This window comes from Tupaia chinensis, unplaced genomic scaffold, assembly GCF_000334495.1.
Source record: "Tupaia chinensis unplaced genomic scaffold, TupChi_1.0 Scaffold000088_1, whole genome shotgun sequence".
NCBI lineage: Eukaryota > Metazoa > Chordata > Mammalia > Scandentia > Tupaiidae > Tupaia > Tupaia belangeri.
Window position 1 is genome coordinate 6808856 of NW_006159550.1, and position 27084 is coordinate 6835939.

General features: G+C 52.2%; 1 protein-coding gene across 3 annotated transcripts in view; it reads left to right on the forward strand.

Annotated features, from left to right (window-relative positions):
- The window catches only part of AOAH (acyloxyacyl hydrolase), a 215474-nt gene that overhangs the window by 108970 nt on the left and 79420 nt on the right, over positions 1-27084 (forward strand). For all 3 annotated transcript variants that reach the window (XM_027769768.1, XM_027769767.1, XM_006143018.3), the window contains 5 exons: positions 2054-2124; positions 2915-2963; positions 4360-4408; positions 5202-5296; positions 26775-26866. In XM_027769768.1, coding sequence (XP_027625569.1) covers positions 2054-2124; positions 2915-2963; positions 4360-4408; positions 5202-5296; positions 26775-26866 — 356 coding nt within the window. The remainder of the gene's footprint in view (positions 1-2053; positions 2125-2914; positions 2964-4359; positions 4409-5201; positions 5297-26774; positions 26867-27084) is intronic.

Consider the following 27084-nt stretch of genomic DNA (forward strand, 5'->3'; position numbering starts at 1 on the left):
GACTTTGAGGCATCATAATGATACATGGACCAACAGGCAAATTTTAGACCCCGACTTTTTGTTTCCATCCCCAGTTGGAATTCCTTGTGGGAACTAGAACTATCTTGAAAGATATTGTGCATTTTGAAAATTCTTCAGTCTTTTTAAAAATTTTTATTAATTATTATTATTTAATCTGACCAGAGAGAGAGAGAAAGGGTGAAAGCAAGCCACCAAGTCTGAGACTCAAACTGGTTGGCCATGTGGGAGTCCAGCAGAAATCTGTAACCCGACTTTAGCTTACTTTGTAAAAGCGTGTGTGCGTTTGATTTGAGCAGTTAGAGCGGCAAGGTGTCCTCTCTGAAAGCAGAGGAGCAGGCAGAATGTCACCCCCTGTCAGTCTGGGGCATGCTCCCGGGGAGTGGAGGACGCAAGGATGCTGCTTGGCTAATTGTGATTCTTGATTCTTTCCAATCAGTCACGTCAAACTTATAAATCCACATAATTTGTGGTTTGGCTAGAGGCTCTTAATTTTTCTTTTATGGCCAGAGGGCACTTGCACTCCCCTGAGAAAGAGGAAGGGGCAGAGAAAGCACCCCAGAATGGGGGAGAGGATGGGAGAGAAAGTACCCCAGAATGGGGGAGAGGAAGGGGGAGAGAAAGCACCCCAGAATGGGGGAGAGGAAGGGGCAGAGAAAGCACCCCAGAATGGGAGAGAGGAAGGGGGGAGAGAAAGCACCCCAGAATGGGGGAGAAGACGGGGGAGAAAGCACCCCAGAATGGGAGAGAGGAAGGGGGAGAGAAAGCACCCCAGAATGGGAGAGAGGAAGGGGGAGAGAAAGCACCCCAGAATGGGAGAGAGGAAGGGGGAGAGAAAGCACCCCAGAATGGGAGAGAGGAAGGGGGAGAGAAAGCACCCCAGAATGGGAGAGAGGAAGGGGGAGAGAAAGCACCCCAGAATGGGAGAGAGGAAGGGGGAGAGAAAGCACCCCAGAATGGGGGAGAAGAAGGGGGAGAAAGCACCCCAGAATGGGGGAGAGGAAGGGGGAGAAAGCACCCCAGAATGGGGGAGAGGAAGGGGGAGAAAGCACCCCAGAATGGGGGAGAGGAAGGGAGAGAAAGCACCCCAGAATGGGCCGTGGTCAGGCCGCACTCCTATTTCCTCCGTTTCCCCAGCCCAGTGAGATTTGGGGCATGCACACGCCCCGTGCTCAGTGTTCTTCAAGCCACTGGGGTGGGATTAGAACTGTCGTCAGCCGTGGGGGCCTGGCCCCCTCCACACAGCACTTAGTCACTCTCCTATAGGACGGCCCTGAGGCTTCCACATGATGCAGTAAAGTGACGGCTCGGGGCCAGTAGGCCGGGGTGGCTGGACCTCATGGAGCCAACTGGTCGGCTCAAGGGGCCTGGAAATCACACTGGTGCGCATGCCCGCATGCCCGAAGTCCCAAGAGAATGGAGAATGGATAGTGGCCTGGCCCTCTCACCTGACGTGGCGGCTCACTTTCCCTCTCACCCTCTTTTTCTCTCTTGGCAAGCACACATGCCTGTGGCAAAAATTAAATAAAAAAAAAAAAGAGGTAAAAAGGTTGATCATTTGGCCAAATGAACCATTGTTTCAGAGCCTGAAATGATTGGTGGTTAACAGAAGAATTTGGGGAAGTTGGATAATCCCGAGAGCATGTCTGGAAGTATACGTAGGCACACATGCACAAACATACGTGTAGTCACACACACATGTGTGCACATAAATGTGTGCAGGCACACATGCCACTGTGTGTCACGCATGCACATTCACACACACGCAGCACCACCCACTCCAGTACTGGCACAGCCCAGTGCCCAGGCACATATGCACTGTGCACGCACATACGTGTGCACGCCCCACCGTTCTGGCCCTGCTGTCACGCTACACTTCGCCTCACGTGGCAGAGCACGAGTCCTGACTGTCAGCGTCGCTGGTGCCCCTGGACGGCCTCAGTTACAACTGCAGGCGGCGACGGCACCCGCCTGGCTCCATGAGCCTCCCAGGGGACAGCCCGGCACGTGACGCCCGTGTGCCCTTCCCTTTCAGGCGCTGCGTGGCTACCACTGGCGAGGGAGAGACTGCAATGACAGCGACGCGACGGTGTACCCGGGCAGAAGGTAGCAGCCCCTGTTTGTCACTGCCTTTGAGAACTACTTCCCTCCCTGTGTGGGAGACGCCCACTTAGAGAAACGGGACCTCTTGGTCCAGCTGAGGCAGAGCTCAGCAGAAATGCTCCTTTGTCCGTCTGTCCACGGAGGGCTCTTGGGCACCACCGTCAGCCCAGCCCTGGGCATCACGCTAGTGACACAGAAAGCAGAAATACACCCCTGTGAGGCGCGAACTGTCTAGTGTGGGAAACGAGAGGAAGAGGTTATGGCGGACATGCCCCAGCCTCCTGCACGAGCTCCGCGTGCCAGACTGGGCCGGGAAGTGAGGAGGGGCTCCCGGGAGGGGAAGCACGCTGTCCCTGCTCCCGCGCTGACGTTGAACCACGTGCATCACTGAGGACGGTCGTGTCCCCTCAGCTGTGACTACAGTGCCAAGCTCTAATGTCACCAGCTGTCCGGGCATGGAGGGGCACAGCTGCAGTGGCACCCCCATCTAAGTAAAATGGAGTGCAGATCGGCTCAGTATGTTCATCCACTTCATGCCGCGATGCACCGTCAAGAGTGCAGCCAGTCGGGAAAAGACTGGATTTGGTCCAGGGTCCAGGATCCAGAAGCAGGATTACTGCAGAGGCCGAGCGGAGGCTCCCGTGTGCTCTGCCGAGTGCTCTGCAATGCTCTTCCTTGGAGAGGCCACCCTCCCCCTGTGCATTTATGTACCATTTCATTCATTCATTCATGAAACTAACAGCCACTGCAGGGCAGGTACGCGCCAACAATCACGCCGCTGTTTTCTTCTCAGGCCGGACAATTGGGACGCCCATCGGGACTCAAACTGCAACGGCATTTGGGTAAGCAACTGAACTCAAAAGTAACCCCTACTTTGTGCCCCTTCCTAAAGCCCATCACCTCGCTGCTGTAGCCAGACCCCAGAAGAAGATGGCAGCTAAGCGACTGTTTTCAGCTGCTGGAAGAGGGGCGTGGACTCCAGCTGCGCATGAAGAGTGTCAGAAACACAGTGGGAGCTGAGGCTCTATCACAGCCCTGTAACCCTTGCTTAAGGCCGCCCACATCTAGTCCCTTCATTGTGTCGTGAGCAGTGTGGAATCAAACGTGGCGTTGGCAGTCCAACCGCTGTTGGTGCACACCACACGCGGTCACAAACGTGTTGGCAATCTGGACAGCTGTTGGCATGCACCACACGCGGTCACAACCATGGCGTTGGTGGTCCAGACGCTGTTGGTGCGCACCACACGTGGTCACTGCTTTGTGACAGCCCTTGTTTTCTATCTCCTGAGCAGAATGGACACTGCCCTGTATTTATCTCATCACCCACACTTCGGGCCATCGAGTGCTGGGTCCCAAGTTGCCTATGAAAAATGGGTTGGCCTCTTCCAGGTAGAGAAAGGGGAGTCAGGAGGAAAATCCACTAAACACCTGTGGACGGTCACTCACAGCAGTGGGCCAAGTTTTGTGGGGTCTTAAGTGTTCATGATTAAGTTTTTCATGAAAGAAAAGAACACCAACTTTCAAATACAAAATCAAGAATGAAAGCCAAGGGACCAGCAGTTAGCATAATGGCTATGTCACTGGACTCCCAGGTAGTTGACTGCAGTTCGAGTCCCGGACCCAGTGGCTTAAACTCATGCTGGACGCGTGTGCATGCATGCCCAAGATCCCAAGAGGAGAATGGAGAAGGGACTGCGGCGTGGCCATCCCCCCGGGGAGTGATTTCTCACTTTCTGTCTCTCTTTGTCTTTTGGGCGAGCGTATGCACCCTATAGCAAAAACCTCTCGGAAAAAAAAGAGAAAAGAATGAAAGCCAATAATTATTTAGAACAATAAAAGAAATCCTACAGAATTACTGGTGGGGGTGGGGGTGCATAGCTGGTCCACTGGGACTGGCTGCACTAGGAGCGTCGGCCCTTAGAGCCGTCCAGACACTCAGCTCTCTGGCTCAGACTGCAGCATCCGCCCGCGCCGGCTCCCAGGCTCTCAGTGGCCATCAGTCTCTCAGGACCGCAAACCCTGTCTGGGTTTCTTGGTCTCTCCTTGTCCCCGCCCCCAGGTCCCCTTGAGCCCAGCTCACTTGCATGGAGTGATGCTATGCTGGATTAAGGGCTCAAGAGACTTCAAAGGGCTTTCTCTACTGATTTGCCTTTGTACCTTTAAAACAATTGAGAGAGGATTTGGTGCCCCAGTCTCATCAATTTAAAACAAACTGCTAATATCATTTCTCTTCCAAAGGGTGTTGACCCAAGCGATGGAATTCCCTATGAGAAGAAGTTCTGTGAAGGTATGAGCCTGGAGGGTGTGTGCTTGTCACAGTAGCACAGCCTTGGTCAGCCTAGGTCATTTTCCGGAGCCAAAATTTAGGGCCTGTTTCTGAGTGCAGATGCAGTTGGATCCGTTCACTCACCCGTCACTCGAGCTGCTGTGCGGCAGGCGTTTCTGCTGGGCTGGAAGCACACCTGCATGTGCACAGCCTGCCTGGCAGCCCGGCGCCCGGGGCCCCACTCACCCCCTGGGGAGCCCTGGCAGCCCGGCACCCGGGGCCCCACTCACCCCCTGGGTGCGGGAGCCCTGGCAGCCCCAGTGCCAGAGGTCCTACTCACCCCCTGGGGAGCCCTGGCAGCCCCAGGGCCCAGAGGTCCCACTCACACCCTGGGGAGACCTGGCAGCCCCCGGGCCCAGAGGTCCCACTCACCCCCTGGGGAGCCCCCAGAGGTCCCATTCACACCCTGGGGAGCCCTGGCAGCCCCAGGACCCAGAGGTCCTACTCACCCCCTGGGGGCCCCGGGCAGCCCCAGGCCCCAGAGGTCCTACTCACCCCCTGGGGAGCCCTGGCAGCCCTGGGGCCCAGAGGTCCCACTCACACCCTGGGGAGACCTGGCAGCCCCGGGGCCCAGAGGTCCCACTCACCCCCTGGGGAGCCCTCACTCTCTGACACGTGAGAAGTGACTATGCATCAGCGTCAGGAAGCTCTGGGCACGGACTACACGCCAGGGTGCCTGCTCTCATAACTGCCCAGTCTGCAGGCTCCAAACCACTTGTGCGCATGAGTAATGTAAATAAATTCTGCCGCGCAGGTTCGCAGCCCAGGGGGATCGTTTTGCTGGGCGACTCGTTTGGGGCTCACTTCCACATCGCTCCCGAGTGGGTCACGGCTGCGCAGATGTCTCTGGTGAGTAACCTGGCAGTCGCCCTCCGGAGTGCTGGTCTTTGTTCCGTTTCCCTTTGCTCTCTCTAAATGTGATGCCAACTCCAAACAGGTGCAAATTTCCCTCGTCAGCAAACCTGCCATAAAAGGCACGTCCACAGTCACTGTGGTTCCAACAGAGGAGCAAAGAGTTCCTCCTCTCACTTTGAGCCCAGCCTGCTGCTGCCAGGACCCCTGCAGGCAGCAGAGGGGAGTCCAGGAGAGTGGGGTGCGCAGAGAGGACGCTGCCCATCGGCTGGCTCCCCGTGTAGTCGGCACCGGGCACTGTGAGGTCTCTCCTGCTGTCTGAGCAAGCCGGAGGGGCTGCATGGAGCAGACCACAGTGCTGTGGCTGTGCCCAGGGGAGGGCGTCAGGGGCCGGCAGCACCTGCCATCTGTCCTGGAGAGCCCTGGGACCCCTGTCCTGGAGTTTTGTTTTGTTTTTCATTAAAAACTTAAGAGGACCATGAGACAGGATGACAATGACAGTCTCAGAAGAAGTGAGGAAAGGGGAAGGTGGGCCCACCAGTGGCACGGGGTCAGGTGCAGGGTGACCGTCCATGGGGCTGACCTCTCTCTGTCTCTCCCCAGTGAGCCCGTGCATCCTCTGGCATTTTAGAAAGGAGGGGTGGAGGGAGAGGAGAAGGGAAAGAAGGGGAAGAAGGGGGGAGGGGAAGGGAGGAGAGGAGAAAGAAGGGAAGGGGAGGCGAGGGGAGGGGAGGGGAGGGGAGGGGAAAGGACCGGAAACCAGCACTTATTGCCTCCGCAGCGGACCGGGCACTGAGGGCACTTGCGCGTCAGGGACCAGCTCACACGTGCGGTGCAGCGTGATGGCAACTACGGCCAGCTCATCACCTGGGCTCCCGTCTGCCCCATTATCAGGGTCGTTATCCTCCTCTTGGATCTGGTGGCTACAGAAATTGTGTGGCTACAGGTGGGAGCTGGGAGGTGCAGAGAGGGCCCTGGAAACCCCACACGCCCAAGCAGGAAGTACAGTGGTGTCAGAAGGACCACTGGCAGCTCGGACTTACCATGGCCTCCAGCTGTCGCAAGAGACTATACCAAAACCTGTCCCCAAGGCCCATGTGGGCTGGCGGGGCTCTGTAAAACAGAAGCATACTTGCCCTTATTTAAAGTGCAGGGAAAAATCTTCTATTAATGGTGCCAAAATATAAACCTTTTTTTCTTTCTTTGGAAGTCTTTCAACTTGTCATGGTGTTTTTTATTTGATATATAATGTCACCCTTAAAGAACTAATTAAAATTTAAAATTATTAGCATGAATTGTACATGTATCTCTATATGAGGCAATGCCAGTCTTACATGCAAATGATGTGGAATTATCAGAATTACACAGTTCTCATTTAGTAACTCCACCCTGGAGGCTGCTTTGAGCAGCCTGAAAGGAGAAAGGGGAGCCAGACTCAGGAAGGCTGGATGGGGTGCAGAACGGCCAGAGAGCACCGCCTTAGCCCGGGCACTCGGAGCCAGTGCAGAGGCTCCCACCTGCCACACCGCAGCCTGAGGGTTGCTGGGACCCCAGGTCCAGCCAGGCATCCGCGTCCCTAGGCCCACCTCCAGCCCACAGCAGTCTGGTGACCCCTGTGGGTCTTCAGACCTCTGCCAGGACACACCACAGCCTTGGACAGGGAGGAACTTGCCTCCCCTGCCCACCAGATGCCCACACTGCCAGGCTGGACAGGGCTCAGCCATATGGCAAGTCCTAACTGACCCTGTACCTGCCCACACGTTCCCACTGGGGCAGAGAGGAACATCAGGACACAGGCCTCCCCACTGACAATGACCCAGTCGCTGTGGCTGGGGGTGTGGCTGGCCGAGCAAGGAGCGGACCAGGGCTGGAGAGTGACCGTGCGAGAGCCTGGGGCCCAGCAGTGAGGAGGGGAAGGAGGCAGCACCCTGGGAGCCCCGTCTCCAGCCCTCCCCCTCATAGCTCTCTGCGGTCCCACTGAACCTCACTCACACAACACAAATGCAAAGGCAAGGTTCTGGAGAAGTCCAGGGCAGAGCAGAGGGCGCTAAGCCAAGGTCAGGGCCCTTCTGAGCCATGTGCGCAGCAGGACAGGGACAGCTTTCACGGCTCAGTTCTAAACGACACTCAGCTCAAATGGATCAAGCAGGCGAGGTGGGGCATTGCCACAGGAGCTGCCCCCTCCAGTAGAGGAGCGATGGCCCCCTGCCCTCAGAAGGGAACCTGGACCCAACTGGGAGGCTCTTTCTCTGTCCTGGGCAGCTCAGGGCCAGCTCCAAGGACGAGCCACTGTAATGAAGGCGGGTCTCTGTCATTTTGGCGACCATGCGAGCGCAGTGCTCTTACACTTGCACACGAGCCTGGCATTGCATTGAACAGTGATAAATGCAACATTTCTGCTAATCATTTAAAATTGCAATGATTTCTTTTAACATACAGCCACCTCTAGGTGTAGATTTCTCTTCCCTCTTGCAAAGAAATGAAACTCTTACCCTGAGAAATTAAACTGAGGAAATTATTGATTTTCTTTGCCTCGCTTCTTTCAAGATTAAAAAAATTCATCATGAACCTAAACACTCTGAGAACTTCTCGCAAGTCCCCAAACTGAGCAAACGTAGGCCTCCCTTTATAAGAATAAGCAAGCAGAGTGCATCCGGATTTACCAGAAATGCTCAGGAGATCAACAGCAGAGGGCTCTTTCAGAAAAGGCTTGTGTAGAGAAGAGGGTGACATTTGGCAAATTATCAAGGTGGGGTTCTCAGCAATAACTGAAGGGAGATTGCACCCACGGGCAAGGGACAGTCCGACAGCAGAGGACACTGCCGGCAGGGGACCGTGAGCTGACGTAGGAGAGTGCAGTGTCCGTATCGATTAGCAAGTCTGCCCAAACAGGAAGAGCGAACGTGCAGCCCGCTGGGAACTCGGGGCGCAGGAAAGGCCACAGTGAGAAAATCTGGGGTGGAGCGCTGAGCAGCACACGGCGTGGGCCCGGAGGTGGAGTAGAAAGCCCAGGAAAGTGGACCACAGCAGGCAGGGAAGTTGTGAACAAATGAAGAATCACATTCCTGAGTTGAGGAAATCCTTGTCTCCAGTCCCAGACCCCCAGATTCTTGATCCCAAACCCCCAGTGAGTCCTTTCCCCTCATCATCTCCTATGTTTTCTTTTTATTCCAAGGAGAAAGAAACCTTGTAATCATACTCCCCAACAAACAGACAGGCAGGGCACAGACCAGGAGGGAAAGTCGGTCTGTTGCTGAACTTACTCTCAGCGCTGGGTTGCAGAAAACAGTGGACCGGTGTGTAGAGTTTCAGGAGAGACCACGTGTCAGAAACAATCTAACTAGGTCGGGCCGTGGCACGGTGGTGGTGCAACTGGGCCTGCATGGGGAGGTTCCGTATTCATGTCCTGGGGCCTCCACGAGCATGCGGGCACACACATGTGCACGTGACCCAGGCCGCTGGGATGAGGGCTGGACTGCAGTGGGAAGGCCCTGTTGGGGTGCCTGTCTCCTCCTCCCTTTCTCTCTCTGTGCTCTGGGGCCAGCCCCATAGCCAAGGGGTTAAGGGAGTCAGATCCCGCATGGCTGGCAGTAATTCGAAGCCCAGCCACGGCAGCCTGAAAAACGCACTGGGCCTGTGTGTGTGTCCCTGGAGCCCCGACGGGGTGGAGAAATGGAGAAAGGGCCGCAGTGTGGCCTTGGCCCTGGAGGGTGCTTTCCCCCCTCCTTCTCTGTCTCTCTCCTCTGTCTCTCTCCTTCTCTGCCTCTCTCTAGTGAGTGCACGTGCCCTCTGGCAAAGGAAATAAGTAACTGCTGAGGGCCAAGCTATTGCTCTCCCATGAGGACGGCACAAACTTGTTCGTGGCCATTCCGACCCGGAGAGCAGACCGGACAGACTTCACTGAAAACCCGTGTGCACGCACACGCACACGCACACGCACGCACTTTAGGAAGTACTACAGTCTCTCTCAGCACGACGTGATAGGAGGAGCCAGAGAAAATACTAGATTTCATTACATAATAAGTCCCAAGTGTATGCAATGTTTAAAAGTCCATCAAATTAAAGATGAAAGAAAACCCAGAATATTCATAAAATAGAGGGCAAAATTTAAATCTTCTAGTCAACAGAAAGTTCTACTATCAATAAGAAAAAAGTTTAATTTTCTTTAATAGTCTAGTCTCATTTTCAGCACTGTTAAAAGAAAGAAACAAAAAACAATGTGATTCATTTATCATCTGTCAAATAGACAAAAGTTTGAAAAGTGATAAAGGCCCAGTCTTGGCAAGAACATGGTGAATCAGGCATGCTAATCCATCCTCAGCGAGGTTTTAAGTTGCTAAAACTTCTCTGAGAGGCAATTTGGCAATATGTACAATGCAACAATAAAATGTTTATTTTAACCAGCAATTCTACCTGTGGAAATGTACTTTTAAAAATCAGTCAGGGGCGGGAACCAGCAGTTACGTAATGGCTATGTCGCTGGACTCCCACGTAGTTGACCGCGGTTCGCATCCCGGACCCGGTGGCTTAAAACTCACGCCGGGCATGTGTGCGTGCATGCCCAAGATCCCGAGAGGAGAGTAGAGGAGAAGGGATTGCGGCATGACCATCCCCCCTGGGGGGTGATTTCTCGCTTTCTGTCTCTGTGTCTCTGTCTGGCAAGCGCATGTGCCCTATTGCAAAAACTTCTCCAAAAAAAAATCAGTCAGGGGCCGGCAGGTGGTGTGGAGACTAAGGTGCTGGATCCCACATGGTGGCCTCCAAGCTCCAAACGCTGGACCTGGTGGCTTAAAATCATGCCAGGTACACGTGCGTGCGTGCCCAAGATCCCAAGAGGAGACCAGAGGAGAAGGGGTTGCAGTGTGGCCATCCCCTGGGGGTGACTTCTCACGTTTCCTCTCTGTTTCTGTCTCTGGTGAGTACATGGGAGGTGGGGAGCCCCGGAGGGCCTGAAGCAGGACCAGGAGTCTCTGCCTGCCCACCAGGAGACAGGTGGGCCCCAGCGTCCACTCCGTCCTCCACCCCTTTCCCAAAAAAAATTCCCGCGGGGGGGCCCAGCCTCGCCACTCTACCCTGACAAGGGACAGAGCCGGCAAATGAGTCTCAGTGTCCTGATGAAAAGGTGACCCTCTGAGCCCCACAGGGGACCAAACCCTGGGGTCCCTGTGGCCGCCGTCTCCCAGTGTGGGGACGTGCACAGGAAGACATGCTCCGAGGCGCCTGCGCAGGGTTCAGTGCTCTCCATAGGGGCGAGGTTACCAAGTGGCAGCAACCCAGGGGGCAGTCCCGTTCCACATCTCAGGAACACCCTGCCATGTCCAGAAGGCCAATACTGGCCACAGCGTCGTAGAGAACTCGCCGTCTCAGTCTCTCTTTCCGTGGAAGAAAGAAAGAAAGGCTTTGAAAAAAGTTCACATCTAGAAATGCGAGGGAAGAGGGTCACAAAAGGACAGATGGGGAAGCCATCGGCCAGGATGGCTCCCGTCTCAATCCTGAGCCCCCGGAGCACGTGGGAAATGCGGGGCGCTGGGAGAGCCCCCACCAGCTTCGCTCAGCCCATGCTGCCTACACGTTCCAAACCCTTGTCCGAACGGCACCTGCCCTCCCAGTGTCCGAGAGGCCGTCCTGTCGGCAGGCAGCTGGACTGGGGGGAGGGCTTGTTTCTGCTCAGGCTTCTCATGCGCCTGAAACCGTGAACCGTGGCTCCGGTTCTCAAGGGAGGCAATTACCCCGAGGCCTCGGAGCAGGGAAGAAAAAATACCAATTCCATTTCCGAGGTCCCTCCACAGCCCTGAGCGTCTCCCTGGCCCACCCTGTGGGTAGCTCTCTTCTGGCTGGGGTTTTAATGGGGTCAGCATTTGGCAGGGGCGGCCAGGAAGGCTGAAGCATTTGAGCAGAAGATATTTGACTCAGGGAACTGGCTGCACAGGGGTGGGGCTGCTGCTTAGGGATTAAGTGAAGCGGGGTAGCTGCAGTAATCCGAGATTAACCCTGGCAGGAGATGGGTTTGGAGTCTCAGGTCAGAGGACAGACAGGAAGGGAGCAGGGGCCGCTCCCAGCAGCTATGGAGGGAAGGGCGTGGTGGGCTGTGCATGAACTTGGGCGATGTGTACCCTGACTGCCAAGGCACGCAGGTCAGCGGCTGCTGGGACCACTGGGGCCTCAGGGAGACTGGGCCCGAGTGACGAAGGACACTGCAGGCTGGAGGGGCTGTCTCGCCTTGCTGGAGCACGCGTTCCTTAGCTGGAGGCCGAGAGTGGCCTCTCCTCCTCTTCCCACTCCCCTTTCTCCCTGCTGGGCCTCCGGGGCAGGGGGATTGGGAAGAGCAGTCGCAGTGTCCAGCCCAGTCCTGCAGAGCAGACCGGACTGGCACCGAAGGCGGTGGTCTGCAGCCACAGAGCCAGCGCCGGGCATAGGAAGCAGGTCGGTGAGGCGGTGGAGGCCAGCAAATAGCACCAGGTGGCTGGGGTGGGGCAGTGGCCGGAAGCAGCTGTGGCAGAGGAGGCAATAACACGGCGGGGATCTGCCGGGTGGCCGTCAGCAAGGCCTGAGCCCAGTGAGAACCTCCTTGCTGCCTGTCCTTGTCCCCAGAGACCTGCCTCACCTCACAAGGCCCCCCAGATTGGCTACCGTCTGCTCGTAGGCCTCCTCTCCAAAATGGCCAAAGGCACAATCAGAAGTCATCTCTAGGTAAGGCCACGTGACCTTTCTCTGAGGTGCTGTGGACCATGGTTCTGAATCGGGTTTGTAAGCAGCCTGGGGAGACGGCTCCGTGGCCTCAGGGTTCGCACAACAGAAGCGCTAAGGCCCTGCTACCGGAAGCAAGCGGGCGGGCCGCACGGCTGTGGCTGGGGTCTGGCGGTGCTGGTTCCCAGGATCTCGAGCCAGCTGAGCACCTGTCTGCTGCACCGAGACCTGGCCGCCGTGCCTGGGAAGGACAGAAATGCCACAAAACAGAGAGCACGCACGTGTTCTTCCATGTCCCCGCACACGTGCGCGGTGGGACTAGGCGGATTTCTAACCCGCAGCAGAGCGCAGTACAGACCTGGCTTCCCGGGCACTCCACGTGGGCCGGAGGTTCTGCTCCAAGGCCCTCCCAACCTGAAGTGTGAGTTTTCGAGAGCATTCTCGCCTCAGAGACACTGGAGACCCAGAACCAACTTCTGTGTAACTGGGGCTGAATTCACTCCAGGTTACTGTATCTAACTAAAAGAATTTGGGTTTTAAAAAGAAGAGAGGAAAACAAGTATTCATTGCTTCCTACAGGCCATTCTGCGCTTTCCAAGAACAGTCACGGCTTCTTTGCCTTCACCCTCTGAGACAGGAAACACTCTCACCCCGTCTGGAAAGGACCCCAGGTCTGACAGGCGCCCACCCCTGCTCTGCCCTCTGTCGGCAGCATGGCCGCCCAGCCTGTTTAGCTGATGACGTGGAGTCTGTCCCCTGGAAAGATGCGTAGCTCCACAGAGAGAGTGGCGCATCGGCCTGCCCAGGAGCAAAGGGTCTGGTCTCCTTCCCGGGCAGGGAGACCTTTCTGCCCTCCCCACCTACGGCCCCAGCCCCCTTCCCACACATGGGCAGCTTAGCAGGCAGGTTCCACACAGCCGCCATGCCACACCTGAGACCTCCACGCAGAAAGACTTGGAAGAAACGGAGCCAAGTCTGAAAGCACTCTCATGCTGGCCTTTCCCCCTTCAAAGGAAGCCATCACTGCTTGCATTGTTTTGTTGGCAAAGGGGAGGTGGGAAGATCGGAGAGGCTGGCCAGGGAGGCCGCCCTCCTGCCTCTTCCCCATCTGCTGAAAATGATTTTCGAAATATATTAAATGCTGCATTTCACTGAAGCAGCACTGCACGGTGGGCTGAGGAAGGAGTGCGGGAACACAATTTGAAACAAGTTCCCAAATGTGTATTTTGCGAGCGAAGACTGCCGCCTGTCCTATTCTGAAATCTCAGCACGACCCCGCCAGGCTGTTGTCTGTAGGGTAAGTAGGCGCAGATTGAATTTCGTGCTGTGTCAAGGACAGAATGAATCCTTAATCTGGTGCAGAAAGCACACATCCACCCAGAGAGAGCGGCTCGCCTTTGCAGCCCTCATGCACCTCGTGGCTCTCAGAGATGCCCTTGTGGTCCACCCTGGCTGCCCTGCACCAGCACTGCTAACAGCACAGGCGGGCCCCCACTCTCCCCGCGCCCTGCTCGCCGCCCTTCCCCGCTCTCGAGTTATTAATATCAGGACCCATAAAGCTTCCATTAAGCATAAAGGCAGATTTTCATGGTGCATATAAAATAGGGAAATTCTGTGAGTTAACTTCATGCCGACTCCAGAAATATCTAAGCGTTAGAGTAGGTTTTCATTATTTTTTTGTAAGATGAGGGAAGGCTGCTGTTTATTAAAACTGAACAAAATTACATTTTCTGCTCTCACATATCTTGCAGGCTAGCAAATTAAAGATGCTAAATAGAGAGAAGAGAAACCTCAGTCCTAGTTACTTCTCACTTATTGTCAGAAAAAAAAGAGCTCTGCTCGCCATGGTGAATTCTTTTCTGAAGCAGCAGACATGAGAAAGACACGTCCTTCTGTTTCCTCTCCCTGTTCACAAGCAGCCCAGAGGAGCCGCTGCCTTAGTTCCGATCAGCTCAACGCCCTTCTCCTCCTGCTCAAGGTGACCACCTGGATCTCTCACCTGCCAGCAAACCAAGGTGCATTCCAAGCTCGTTCTTCTGCAAGAGTCTGCGCCCTCGGCCTCGCTGTCTTAGCGTCTGAAAGACAAACACCCACTGCTGTGAGAAAACGCAGGAGGTACTTATTTTAAGCCCCATCCTTCTGAAAGGCATTGATGATGACTGAGCGCACCTGTCCACATCGGCACCACAGCGATTCCTGCAAGGGAGTGGACTCGAGTCGGTCAGCATCTGTGCTGTCGGCGTGTTGTGACACAGCAGGACCCTCGTGGCCTCTGGTTAATTGTATCTGTCATTTTGGTTTGCTCTTCCCCTCATTCCTTCGCCGTAAAAGGGGTCTCCTGGAACCAGCCCACCCCCAGGGGGCACCCATCATCTCGTCTGTGGAAATGTGGAACAAGGGAGTCGTGGGATTGAAAAATGATTGAGATGACTGGAATTGGCTGCTCTCAGCATCCGGCCACTGTTGGGCTTTCCAGCCGTCTTCTCCTTCCGTGACAATCTTCGAGGGAACGGTGGTGAGAAGGAGGGATACAGAGATCACCCAGCCCAGCGCAAGCCACATGTCTGGGGTCAAGACCGGCTTCTGCACTATTTCCTGAGGATTACTGACTCAAGGTGGGCTGGTCAGAGGGACGAACTAAGCCAAGATCTTAGAGGGAAATTAAGAGGAGCATGTATGAGCACAAGGCCCAGGAAATGGGGACAGCATCACCAAGCTGAGAATGTGAAGCCCGATGGACCGAGTGCACAGGAAGGAGGTCAGGAGACGGCGAGACCTAACGCTGGAGTCAGCCCTTCTTAACAGGCTAGTTGTTAATAAGGCATAGTGTAGACTCAGCTGCTCTAAGAAAGAACCCCAAATTCACTGCCTTAAGATGAAGTGTGTAATGCCAGCAGGTGGCGTAGTGGTTAAGGCATTTCACTCCCACACGGCCGACCACAATTCGAGTCCCAAATCTGGCGACTTGAAACTCATGCTAGGTGCATGTACATACATGCTCAAAATCCTGGGAGGAGAAGGGATAGTGGCGTGGCCATCCCTCCTAGGGGTGATTTCTTGCTTTTTGTTCCTCAGTCACTCTCTGTCTCTCTGGTGAGTGCATGTGCCTCGATAGCAAAAAGATCTCAAAAGAAAATAAAAAAGATGAAAGTGTCCTTTGACTGGACTAATATACTGTGTACTCGTGCTGGGAAAATTCATTTTGGATGCTGTAAAGATACCAGTGATTGAATATAAAGAAGAAAGAAGAAGAAGAAAGAAGGAGGAGGAGGAGGAAGAGGAGAAGGAAAAGCAAAGGGGGACGCAGACATGTGTCTCCCTCTCGCAGCCACCCGGAGGAGGCAGTCCGGAGCTAGAGGATGGAAGGTCACCCTACTCACACGGCTCAGTACCTGGACACCTGGCTGAGGGGCCAGCTGAGCTTGAAGAGAAGAGAAGTGGCCACAGAGGGCACACACCCCTCAGAAGAACGTGGCACAGAAGTCGCACTTACCACCTCTTGCACACACGCAGGACCAGAACCTGTCACAGAGCCGCACCCAGCCCAGAGGCTGAGGCGTGTGCTCCCGGTCTGAAGTCCATGTGCCCAGCTAACACATTCTATCATTAACGCGGGAGGGGAACCAGGGCTGCAGGGCTCAAAAGCACAGTCTGCCCTCAGGCTTAAATGTCTAGCTAGGAAGGAGGACAAGCCTACGATTGCAAAAGGAACGTAAAGTAGATATTGCCGTGTGCTTACCAGTACCGAGTGCTGCGTTAGCATCCTCTCAGGTAAGACTTCCTGCAGCCTGAACGTCCGGCTCCCAGAACCCTAGCACCGTGTGATAGTATTCGGAGGTGGGGCCTTCGGGGCGTGACCTTGATCGCCATCATCAAGACCTTGCGTCAGAGTGGGGTTACTGCCCTTATGAAAGAGCCACCGGGAGCTCCCTTGTCCCTTCTACCATCTGAGGGGCAGCGAGGTACCATCTATAGCAGCAGGCAGAATGGGCCCTCAACAGAACTGAATCTTCCAGAACCTCAGCTTGGGCTTCCCAGCCTTCAAAACTGTGAGAAGTAAATTTCTGTTGTTTGTCAATTACTGAATTTAAGGCGTTTGTTATTGCAGCACAAACAGATAAAGACAAAGGTGAAATGACTCTCTCATTACATGTATTTTATAAAGACGCTGAGACTTGGAAAGGTTGACTAACTTGCCCAGAGTAGCACAGTCAACATGAATCCAGAGACAACTGCCGAGAACAGAGGTCAGGAAACCAGGGCCCTTGGGCTAAACGAGGCCCCCACTTGTCTTGGTGAATGAAGTTCTCTTGGACTACAGCCATACCCATCCACTCGTCCTTTCATCAGCAGGACTGCGTGGTCACCGCAGGGCTCCGGGCCACAAAGCCTCAGATACTTGCTGACCGGCCTTGACAGTCAAGGTGGCCTTCTCTGCCCCAGCCAGTGGTGAGGTAAGAGCAGATACGCCTGCACAGGTGTAGGGACAGCGTGAGGGGCACACCTGACAGGGAGGCCACGGTGACCAAGGACAGGTCTGAGAGAAAGTCGGGATTCAGCTCGCCCTTGACCAAGAGGCAGCATTGGCCAGTGAAGGCAGTGGGGTAGGAGGGAGCCCTAGTGACAGGCCGAGGGGGCTGATGGAGCAGTGGCAGGTTCAGGGGACCCCAGGAGGGGGTGGAATATGAAAGGTTGGGGAAGAGGACAGTGTTCTGTGGAGAATGGCGCTGAGCAGCCGCAGCATCCTGTAATCAGCATTTTCCAAACTCGGCCGATCACTGTGGTCACTCAGAACACTTACTAAACACAAGGGTTCTGGGCCCCGCTGTGATCAGAATCTGTATTTTAAAGAGATCCTCATGAGATTCAGTAAAACACCACAGACGGTGGTGGAGGAGGTTGCAGAGGTGTGGCCCCTGGCCAGCGGCTGCAGCAAGAACCCAGGACAATCCTAAATGCGAGTCCAGAAGGGCAGGGCAGTGAGGCTGTGGGGCAAAGTCTTGGTGTGAGGCGAAGGAGAGGAAGAGGATGCATCTGAGACCGGTGATGCTGAGGGCCATGGAACGCGAGAGCCGAGTTCAGTCCTGACAAATACATGGCCCGGGGCAGCCCTCCCCCAGCTGTGCTCTTCCACTTGACCTGGGACTTTGGGAGTTGTCGTAATGAGATTAAGAGGCTGAAAACTTAGCCAGGGTATGGAGTTGAAAGGTGGACCTTCCCATATGAAGAATAATCTTGCCGGGTACAGTATTCTTTGTTGAAATTGCTTTTCCCTTAACACTTTGAATATATTTTCCCATCCATTTTTCACACACGTTGTTTTCGATGAGTGGTCCACTGTTAGCCTGATGGGATATCCTTTGTAGATAACTTGACGTTTCTCTCTTGCCAATCTTAGTATCTTGTCATTGTCTGTAAGTTTTGGACAATCTGGCTATAATCTGTCTTGGAGAAGATCTTCTTAGGTTGATTCTATTTGGAGCCCTTTGTATTTCTTGGGTCTAGATCTTTGAATGCCTCTCTAGGTTTGGAAAGTTTTCTTCTAACATTTCATGGAATAGATTATCAATGCCCTTATGAGTCTATTCACCTGGGATACCAACTATCTGGATGTTTGGATGTTTGATGGTATCTAGTATTTCTTGTGTATTATTCTCATTTGGGGAGAAATTTTCTCAGTCTCTGATATGCAAAACCTGAAAGAATTTACCAATACCAGACCAGATCTCCAAGAAGTTCTCAAGGGAGTGCTATGCCAGTATAAATAAATACAGACACACAGAAATGAGAGTTCAAAAACTAAGAAAATGGCCAACTTAATCGTAGGGACAAGTCTGGAGTTGAATATTATACCCCAGAATTTAATCAGGGAGATCAAACCACCACAGATGATATTAAGTACATGAGACTGAACTGGTGACATAGAATCTTCTGACTTTTGACTAAAACATTGCTGATTTTCTTCTAGGTTTTGTTTTCTAGTTTTAAGGATTTTTGTCCTGTCTTGAGCTGCTAATAAGTTCATGCACCTACTATTTGAACAGAATCTTAATGTGTTTCCTGGCTTTAAGGTTTAAGCAAAATTCCTTAGCATTTCTTTGATTTATTAAAGCTAAAACTGCTTTTTTTGAAATTAAAAAATATTTTTTAAAATGCCTATTTAATGACCATAGTAAGCTATCTAGCATCAGCTAGGTGCTACCTTATAGTATATTCATTCTACTCAGAGTCTCATTCCTAAAGGCAGACATGTGTTCACAGATATGTATGGACCAGCAGAGCTTGCTATTGAAAGTAGTTAGATTATTTAAGAAATTTTGTGAATCAATAAAATGTAGGGGGGGAGGAAGGGGAAACAGCTGTAGACACCTGAGATAGTGTGGGAGGAGGGTGGGAAATGGCAGAGGGTAAGAAATAAGGATAAAATTTATATGTACACATATATACATATGAAACTAGAAATGGAAAATTATTGACACTAACATGTAAGATTAAGCCACTATGCAGTATATTCTGGGTAGAAAATCACATTTTGCATGCTGTGATGATGTTCAGGGAATGAATGTAAATTAATTAATTTTAAAAAGTTTCAGAAGAAAAAAGAAGGTCACAACTAGATGGAAGAGTCAACATTAGCTGGCATTTGGTAGCAAGAGGCAGTGGCGAAAGTGTTCCAGTGGAAGTTAAACTATCTAGAAGAGTCCACATTAGCCAAAGAGCAGCCTTAATCAGAAGCTGGTTGCACCTCTGTGTGGCAGATAGAAAATACTCTTTCACATCCCTTATATGCTGTGGTCCTTCTTGAGAGAAATTAATATCTTCATTAGAAAAAGAAAAGAAAGAAAGAAAGAAAGGTGGGCCTTCGGGAGGTGACTAGAATTAAAGCTCGCAGCACAGGGGCCTGCAGCTGGCTCCTGGTGGGGTTGTAAGGAGACACGCGTGAAGCACGGGCCATGCTCTCCCGCTCTCTGCCACGTTGGGATGAGGCCAGGAGACCCCCAAGAGAGACCATGGACCTCGGACCTCCACAGCGTGAGCTCAGAAAACCTTTAACTTTATTGAGGGAGATTTTTTTTTTTTTTTTTTGCTATACAGCACATCTGATTGGCAGAGAAAGAAAGAAACCACCACCACCCCACCCCACAGGGGATAGCCATGCCTCACTCCCTTCTCCGCTCTCCTCTCAGGGCTTTGGGCACGCACACACCCAGAGTGAGTTTCAAGCCAGCAGGTCTGGGACTTGAACCACAGTGGCCATGTGGGAATCCAGTGCCTCAACCACTGTACCACCTGCTGGCCCCATAAACCTCTATTTTGTAAGTCACTCAGACTGGGGTGTCCCAGTGACTGACCTGGGACGGCCTTTCATGACGTGTGCGTCTCGCTGCTCATCCCGGCCCTTGGAGGACTGATTTTCTTCTTACCCGTGTGTGAGAGAATGTGTCACTGGCCCCATGAAAGCTGATTTATGGCTATCTATGTGTACGAGGAAGGTATTTTAAGCTCTGTTTTCTCACTTTAATGAGTCTAGATGCAGCTCTCCCATCACTGGGGGAAAAACACAGAAGAAATGGGATTCGCTGGATGCAGAACGACTGCTCCATGCATTTCCAGCTGAGACTGGGCAGTTAGATAAGTGCATCTCTCGGCTCGTTTATTGAATAAATAAGTCATGGAGTTAGAGCTTAAATAATAAATAATAGAAAAGGGTAAAGGAAGAGACTAAGAGGAGCTGACAAGGTAAAAGAAGAATAAAAAGAGTTCTATTGAGGCGAGACGATAGAAGGTTGAGTGCTGCCTGTCATTCTGTCCTCTTCCTATTTACTGGTCATTTTTTGCTGGAATTCTACATTTGACTAATTCTCTACCCCATAAGCTGTTGGGTGGGTTAGGGTCAAAGATACAATTCTATACTTTCCCCCAGTATTGACTGACCGAGCTCACATTGAAGCATCATACGGGAAGCTGAGCAATTATTCTTACTGGTATGCTGGTATGTAGCATGTTTAAAGCCACTACATTTGGGATAATTTGTTACACAGCCATGTGTAACTGATACACTTGGTGTTCTTGGTCTTCTTTGCACAGAATATGATGAGTGTGGCCTTAGGGCTTAGCCTGACCTACTTCTCCCAACCCTCTTTGCCTGGCTCGCTTACCCCTCCCAGAGCTCACATGAGACAATATTTCATTCAAAGCTCTCTCCCCAGGCCCAGCCATCCTGGCACAGGGAGTGGGCACTGCTGTGCAGTCCTGGAGTCATACAGGAAGACCCCGAGTGGAATTCGGTAGATACAGTCCGGCTGCACAAGGCGTTTCCATCTGGGATGGAGCGGTTACATAAATGCATCTCTTGATTCATTTATTGAGTAAACAAGTCCTGGCTTCACCTGTGCACTCGCAGGGGTGCTGCTGGAAGGCTGGGTGGCAGGGAGTAATTGCAGCATGGTGAGACCCTGTCAGGGACTCTCCATCTCTCTCACTCATATGCACAAAAATAAATAATGAACTTCATTTTTAAAAAGAAAGAAAAAATCTCTCCCCGCTGCCGCACTCGTGAGTGGGTACCCTCCCTACCCCCTAGCACATACTAGGACGCCCCCACAGCCGGCTCTCCGTGAGCAGTGGCGGTGCTGGCCTCTGCCCGCGAGTGACCTTTCCTGAGCTCTTCACCCCTCAGGGAGGTCAGTGCTCTTAGTGTTATTTTATAGGTAACCAAGCTGAGGCCCAGAGGGGAGAAAGAAGGCCTCGAGGTGACCCAGACAGGAAGCATTTATGTCAGAGCCTTTCTGGGTGGGCACTGAGCACCACGAGGAAGGAGCCCAGGGCCTGGTAGCACGTTCCAGAGGGCCTGCCACAGGCCGGCACTCCATATTCCTCTCTCCCTTGCTCTGGCCTCCCGCTCTTTCTCTCGCCACATCCCCCCCTGCCCCCCGCCGTGTGTCTGTGCATGTGTTTAAGAGTCTGGGGACCCCCTCTCAATATGGGTCTCACCTGACCGCTCATGGGACTCTGAGGTTTAGGACTCAAGCTCGCAGCTAAAGCACTTCCTTGAAGCCGTGTATTCCAGAGCATTAACTCATGAGCACTGTGCTGCCTGGTCTCGTGAGCTACAGTCTCCACCCCATTAGGGGTGCCTTCCTTCTCTCCCTCTCTGTCCCTCTCTTTGTCTCTCTCTGTCTCTGTCTCTGGCAGTTCTAAAAACGTTCCACAATTTCATAATCCTATAAGAAAAGGAACCAAGGTGGGAGGAGGGGCGAAGCCGAGCCAGGAGCAGTGCCCTGCGCTGAGGCTGAAGGGCGTTCAGGGAAGCCTGGCAAGCCCGCCTGCAGGCCCAGGCCGGAGGACGGGGAAGGGGGCGCACCGATGCAGCCGCAGACCCTGCTAGACGCTAAGCCAGTAGCCTTCGTCTCGGTTCCCAGGCCCTGAGACTCTCTTCGGTATCCACACACCACCCTAAGAGCTTCCTTCTATTGGTAAAACAAAAACCCCCGTCTGCTTTGAGGATTTAATTCCTGAGAAAGAAACGAACGGCTTACTTAACTAGCGATGGTTTTCGTGTCTTTGTCCAGCAGGAGTCACTCGCAGATCCCTCCTAGTGACTCTGCGCTGGGTAGGAACTGGCGAAGGGCATCGGAAAAGGGGTACGTGGTGCGAACTGCCCACGGCGCTGCTGGGACTGGGACACAAAGCACGGGCTGTCCCGTTGTCACTCAGACTGGGGACCAGGCGAATGAGACCGATGGTGCTGCCGTGCTCTTACGTAACGAAGCCTTGAGGAACCCAAATAACAGCTGGTGGTTGAAGCTAAGGCCTAAAATCTTTCCAAATCTAAATTTCTTCAAATTAAATATGTATTAAAAATGGCAACCAATAGGCTTTCTCAATGCGTAGAAATACACACACGGTAATGCTACGAAAGATTACACCAAAATGGTGCACACAAGAAGTTATGACGTGAAAACACACTTACACCGTTTATAAAAGTCAAGAAAACTCGAAGCACTGTAATAGCTGGTCGCTCGTGCTCTTTAAATTTGGAAGTTTTTTCTTGGTAAATATGTACATTCCATAGATGTACATTTAAGGTACATTTAGGATGAGTTTCCTGAGAAAATAAATGCTCAAGAGGAATAAGCAGGAATCGATGAGGGAAATCTTAATTTGCATTTTTCCTGCCTTAAATGTCTGAAATATCTTGGGTATAATGTTGCGTGAACAAGGCTTTTAGTGTTTAGTGTGCTATGACTTAAACATTCTCTTTTTGCTAGGGTCTATAACATTTGCTATTAATGGCTGTTACTTTTCATTTTTATCTACCAAATGTTCTAAGGAAGAAAAAATATGCAAAGGCTCCCGTTGGTCTGCTCAAATCTTTCCTTTTCTCTGGTGACAAAATTTACTCTTCTTAAACCTGGAACAACAGGCTCTTGGGATACTAGGTGGTTCACTCCATCCATGATCTTTTCTATTTATTTATTTTTGAGAGAGATTTTTGCTATAGGGCATATGTGCTCTCCAGAGAGACAGAGAGAAGAGATAGAGAGACAGAAAGTGAGAAATCATCCCCCAGGAGGGATGGCCATGTCCCAATCCCTTCTCCATTCTCCTCTCAGGATCTTAGACACACATGTACATGCGCCTGGTATGAGCTTTTAAGCCACCAGGTCCGGGGGTTGAACTGTGGCTGACTATGTAGGATCCAGCGACATCACCATTACGCCATCTGCTGGTCTGCCCCCAAGGCACGATCTTTACCCAGGGTAGGGTCTCCGAGGTGTCCATTTGCCCGTGCTTTGTCTTTTGGTCTTCAGTGGTGCTGTGAAGGGAGGTAGGGCCACATTCCTTCAGCCACCAGAGACCCTGAAACACAGACACAGATAAAGCTCCATGTCCCTAATTCCGCACAGCTTGTAACAGTACACCGTCATGGTCATGCTGTAAATGAAGCCTAAAACATTCAACCAGGAAAACACAGGTGGCATTATCTTGAGCTTAATCAGACGATCCAGAAAAACTGAGCCAATTGGCCTGTCTGGGCTTCCCAGGGCTCTGGCTGAGGAATGCAAACTCCCCAGCCCGGGCTGTAATTCTGCCCCAGCTGCTGGTCACCACAGCTGAGGTCCTGATGGAGATGGTCCCAGGGCTGGTGGGGACTTCCCGGATGGCAGCAAGGATCCCAGGAGCCTCCCACGGGGGTGAGACCTGTTTTCTTTCGGGTCATCCAGGGACACTGAACTGGAAGAACGCTAGGCCCAGGGAGACCTCACTTCCCTAGACAGGGTTGCCTGCCATTCCCCACCTAGTCTATCCCTCCCCTCAGCACCTCTTCCCTCATGGGAGACGACAGCTTCAGCATGCACCCCTGCATGGAGTATGAATCCCATCTGCAATGGGTTCGCACCCAAACCCTGGAGGTTCGCTGCAGTTGTAGAGACATAGAAGACGCATCTCCTGGTTCCTAGAACAAAGCCCGGTTCCTACTTTGCAGGCACACTTCAGAATGACCATCTCCTCTGTCGTTACTGCAGGCTGCAGAGGGGTTGGGCATCCCACCCTGTGCCATGAGAGTTTCACTCCTTCTGGAAAGGGAGAACAGGGCTACTCAGTGTCAGAATCCCAATTCTACACCCAGTTTCCCATGCCTGAAACCATCATGGCTCCATTGACAGAGAGAAGAGGGAAGAAGTGGGGTGAGGAAGGGGGCCGCTGCTGGGGAAGGGGAAGCTTGGGTTCCAGAGGATAATAAACGTGCCTGTGATTTTAAAAAGTTCTCCCAGCTTCAAGCATGTCTTACGGGTTACTCTCTGACCACGTAGCTCATAAATTCTGCCTACGTGTCACAAGCCACCTGCTTCCTCACTATCTGCTCCACGCGTCTTACACGTTTTACCCATTCTATTTGTTTCTCTTGTCTTCTCCAGCAGAGTTGACTGTTCCCATATCCTACAGCAAACACACATTGTAAGCAGAAAGGTGTAGAGAAAAAGAATGAGATGAAAAGGCAGAGGGGTTCTGCTTCGTAGCAGCAGAAGACGTAGGAATCAGGCCAGCGCGTAGCTGAGTCACCGCGATGGCAGACAAGCAGAGTGTGCCGGCGCCGACTGCCGAGGGGGCAGAGCTGCAGTCCCTGGAACTACGTGTCCTCTGGAGACTGTCGGGCACCTCCTCCCAGGAGTTTATGCTTCCTTGAAGGAGATGAATCCTAATGAATTCAGGTGCACGGTGGTTTAAGAGACATCCTTCCAGACCAGTTCCTCCCAGTTCCAGGGTCCGTGTGCAGAAATCTCCTTGGGAGCTGGGTGAGGTTGGCTCTCACACTGGCACGCAGAGGAGGAAGGGCTGAGGGAGGAACGAGGGAAGCCCAGAGACCCTGGGAGATGCAAGGCGCAGTGAGATGCCACCCCGCGGGAACATGTCTGTCTGTGACCTGACTTACTGTGACAAGGAAAACTACATGGTAGAAGAGCTCCCGTCTTCCCTCGACTAAGAAGAACTGCAAGCAAATGTCCAGTTCAGGCCATTTCTTAGTCTCATTGGCCTGCTCTAAAAAGTACTAGGGGGGACTTAAACCAGCAGACAGTTATTATCCCAGAGTGCTGTCATTGTCTCAGAGTCCTGGAGGCCACAGTCCGAGGCCAAGATGTCCACAGGTGGGTTCCCCCTGAGGGATCTGAAAGAGAACCGGTCCCACGGGTCTCTCCGGTGTGGTGACAGCTGGTGGCCCTGGCACTCCTCAGCCTGTGGAAGCATCACTCTAATCTCTCCCCTCGTCACCACGTGGCCTTCCGCCACATCTTCGTTTCTGTCTCCTCCTTCTCTTCTTATAAGGACTCCAGTCATGTGACCTCCTCCTGACGAATCGTAGCCACGATGACCCCATTTCCGGATACAGTCACGTTCAGAGGGACTGGGGGTTAAGGCTCGAACATAGCATTTTGGGGGGCGTAATGACAGTCCACAATTAAGAGGCACACAATTTGTATTTTATACTTTGAGTACACACTCTCTACCTCTCTGATAATAGAAAGAGTACTTGAATTTTTCTAAGTTCAAAGACTTACGGCAGGTTTTATTTACATATATATACATGTATGTGTATGTAGGTATGTGTATACACATACATGCATGTGTGTATAATATGAACTGTAGCAGTGGTTATCTCTTGGAGGAAGGTGATGGGCTTTCACTTCTACATGGTAAATGACTGTAATGTTTGAATTTCTGTAACAAATGTGTACTCCTTTGTCATCAGAAGGCTCAGTGAAGACACGCTTTCAAGGGGTTAATGAAAGAGACACGTAGTTTTTCTTTTCCTCGCAGCTCCATTCCGATCTCTTTAGGAGACAGGGTGAGGCCCATCGGGGTAAGGGAGAGAACAGGATGTTGGGAGCGTATGTCATCTGAAAAATCATATTCAAAACTGCGGTCGCTTGGATGTGACTCCCCTTGAGATGCCATCTTTAACTTACTTTACACTTGAAACAGCCTTAGAAGCGGGCTGAAGGTTTCAGTCTATCTGAGGGAAGCGTAGGTGTCAGTGTTGAAGAATGCAGGGGCTTCCTGTGGCCATTCATTGGAGTTTCCTGTTGGCCAAGGAAAAAGGGAATATTGAGTTGTGAAGTTTGTAACCAAAACAGAACTCCCAGATAAAACTGCATTTTAGGTAAATAATGAATAAATTTTTAGTAATAACTATTTCCCAACCATTTACTTATACTAAAAATTATTCCATATTTGTCTGAAATTCAGGTTTAACTTGTCACCCAGAATTTTCTTTGTTAACTCTGACAGTCCTTTTTCAAGCACATCAGTTTAGAGAAGGTTTTGCTATAAATTAGGCCACAGGAGGAGCTACTCCAGAAACCACTTGGGAAAAGAACAGTAAGGGGCCACAACAGGCAGCATTTTCCTCTGTGATTCTACCGCAGCCACAGAGGCATGCTTCAAACGGGTCCTATTTTTGTCAAACTGTGTCAGGGGTTTTTGACAAACTGGGGACCTCATGAAATCACAGGCCATGGGAAATACATGTGGCTGTTGGCCGGGGAAGAACCGTAGTTAGGTTCTCAGAAGCGTCTGAGACCTCCGAAGAGGTCAGGGACACCACCCTACCGACTGAGGGCATCGCTCTGAAGCCAGGGAAGACCTCTTTGCTACACGTTAGAGTATTATTTTTTAGGGTGCTTTTCAAGCTGTTCACTTCCTGATGACTTAAACTGAAAAATAGAGAAAAATCTCAGAAAATGTGAGGACGACGCATCTGCCTGTCCACGGCAGCCTCCTCTCACGTGTATGGAAGTTCACATGCTCTACATGTTTCACGGGAGCTGCGTGGAAGCCGGTTCAGGGGTGACTCCCGCCATGGGGAAGTCTCTGATGACAGTTAAAGTTGAGAGTCGTCTGCCCGCCCCGCCGTGTGGTGCAGGTGGCAGGGCGCCATGGCACAATGCTGGAACCACATGGCAGGGTCTGGGTTCGTGTCCCTGGGTGACTGAACACGCCAGTCATGCCTACGGGCACACACGTGATCCTGGCTGGTTGGAAGGCTGGGGTCAGGAGGGGGTCATGTCATGTGAGACTCTGTCTCTCTGTCTTGCAAAAATAAATAAATAAACTTTTTTTTTTTAAATGGGGCATGTGCCTTAACTGCCAAAACCCCTTGAAGAGTGAGATGAAGAATTCGAGAATGAGAGACAGACAGAAAACAGTGCTTGGACAGTGGGGATTCTTACTGCCTCCAGGAAACATGACAACTTTGGTAATTACTTCTTCCTTTTTCCTTTAGAATTCCTTCTTCAACCTACCGACGGCTCTTGCTGATGAGCTCGACTGGCCCCAGGTCTCTGGCGTGACTGGATTTCTGAGCTCCATGAGCGGGTACGTGAGTTCACACCCCTCACACGTTTCAGCGCCCCTGTTCAGGGACAGAGCAGGAGCCGGGCACTCCCAAGATGCTGCAGTGGAGATGATGGAATTGCTCCTAGAACATGAATGACTCATAGCAAAATCTACCCTGGGTAGAGTGTCGTGCAAATGGTGTGTTAGCAGTGCTTCCCTTCCACGGGGGCGTCTGTAGCTCACCTCTGAGAGAAAAC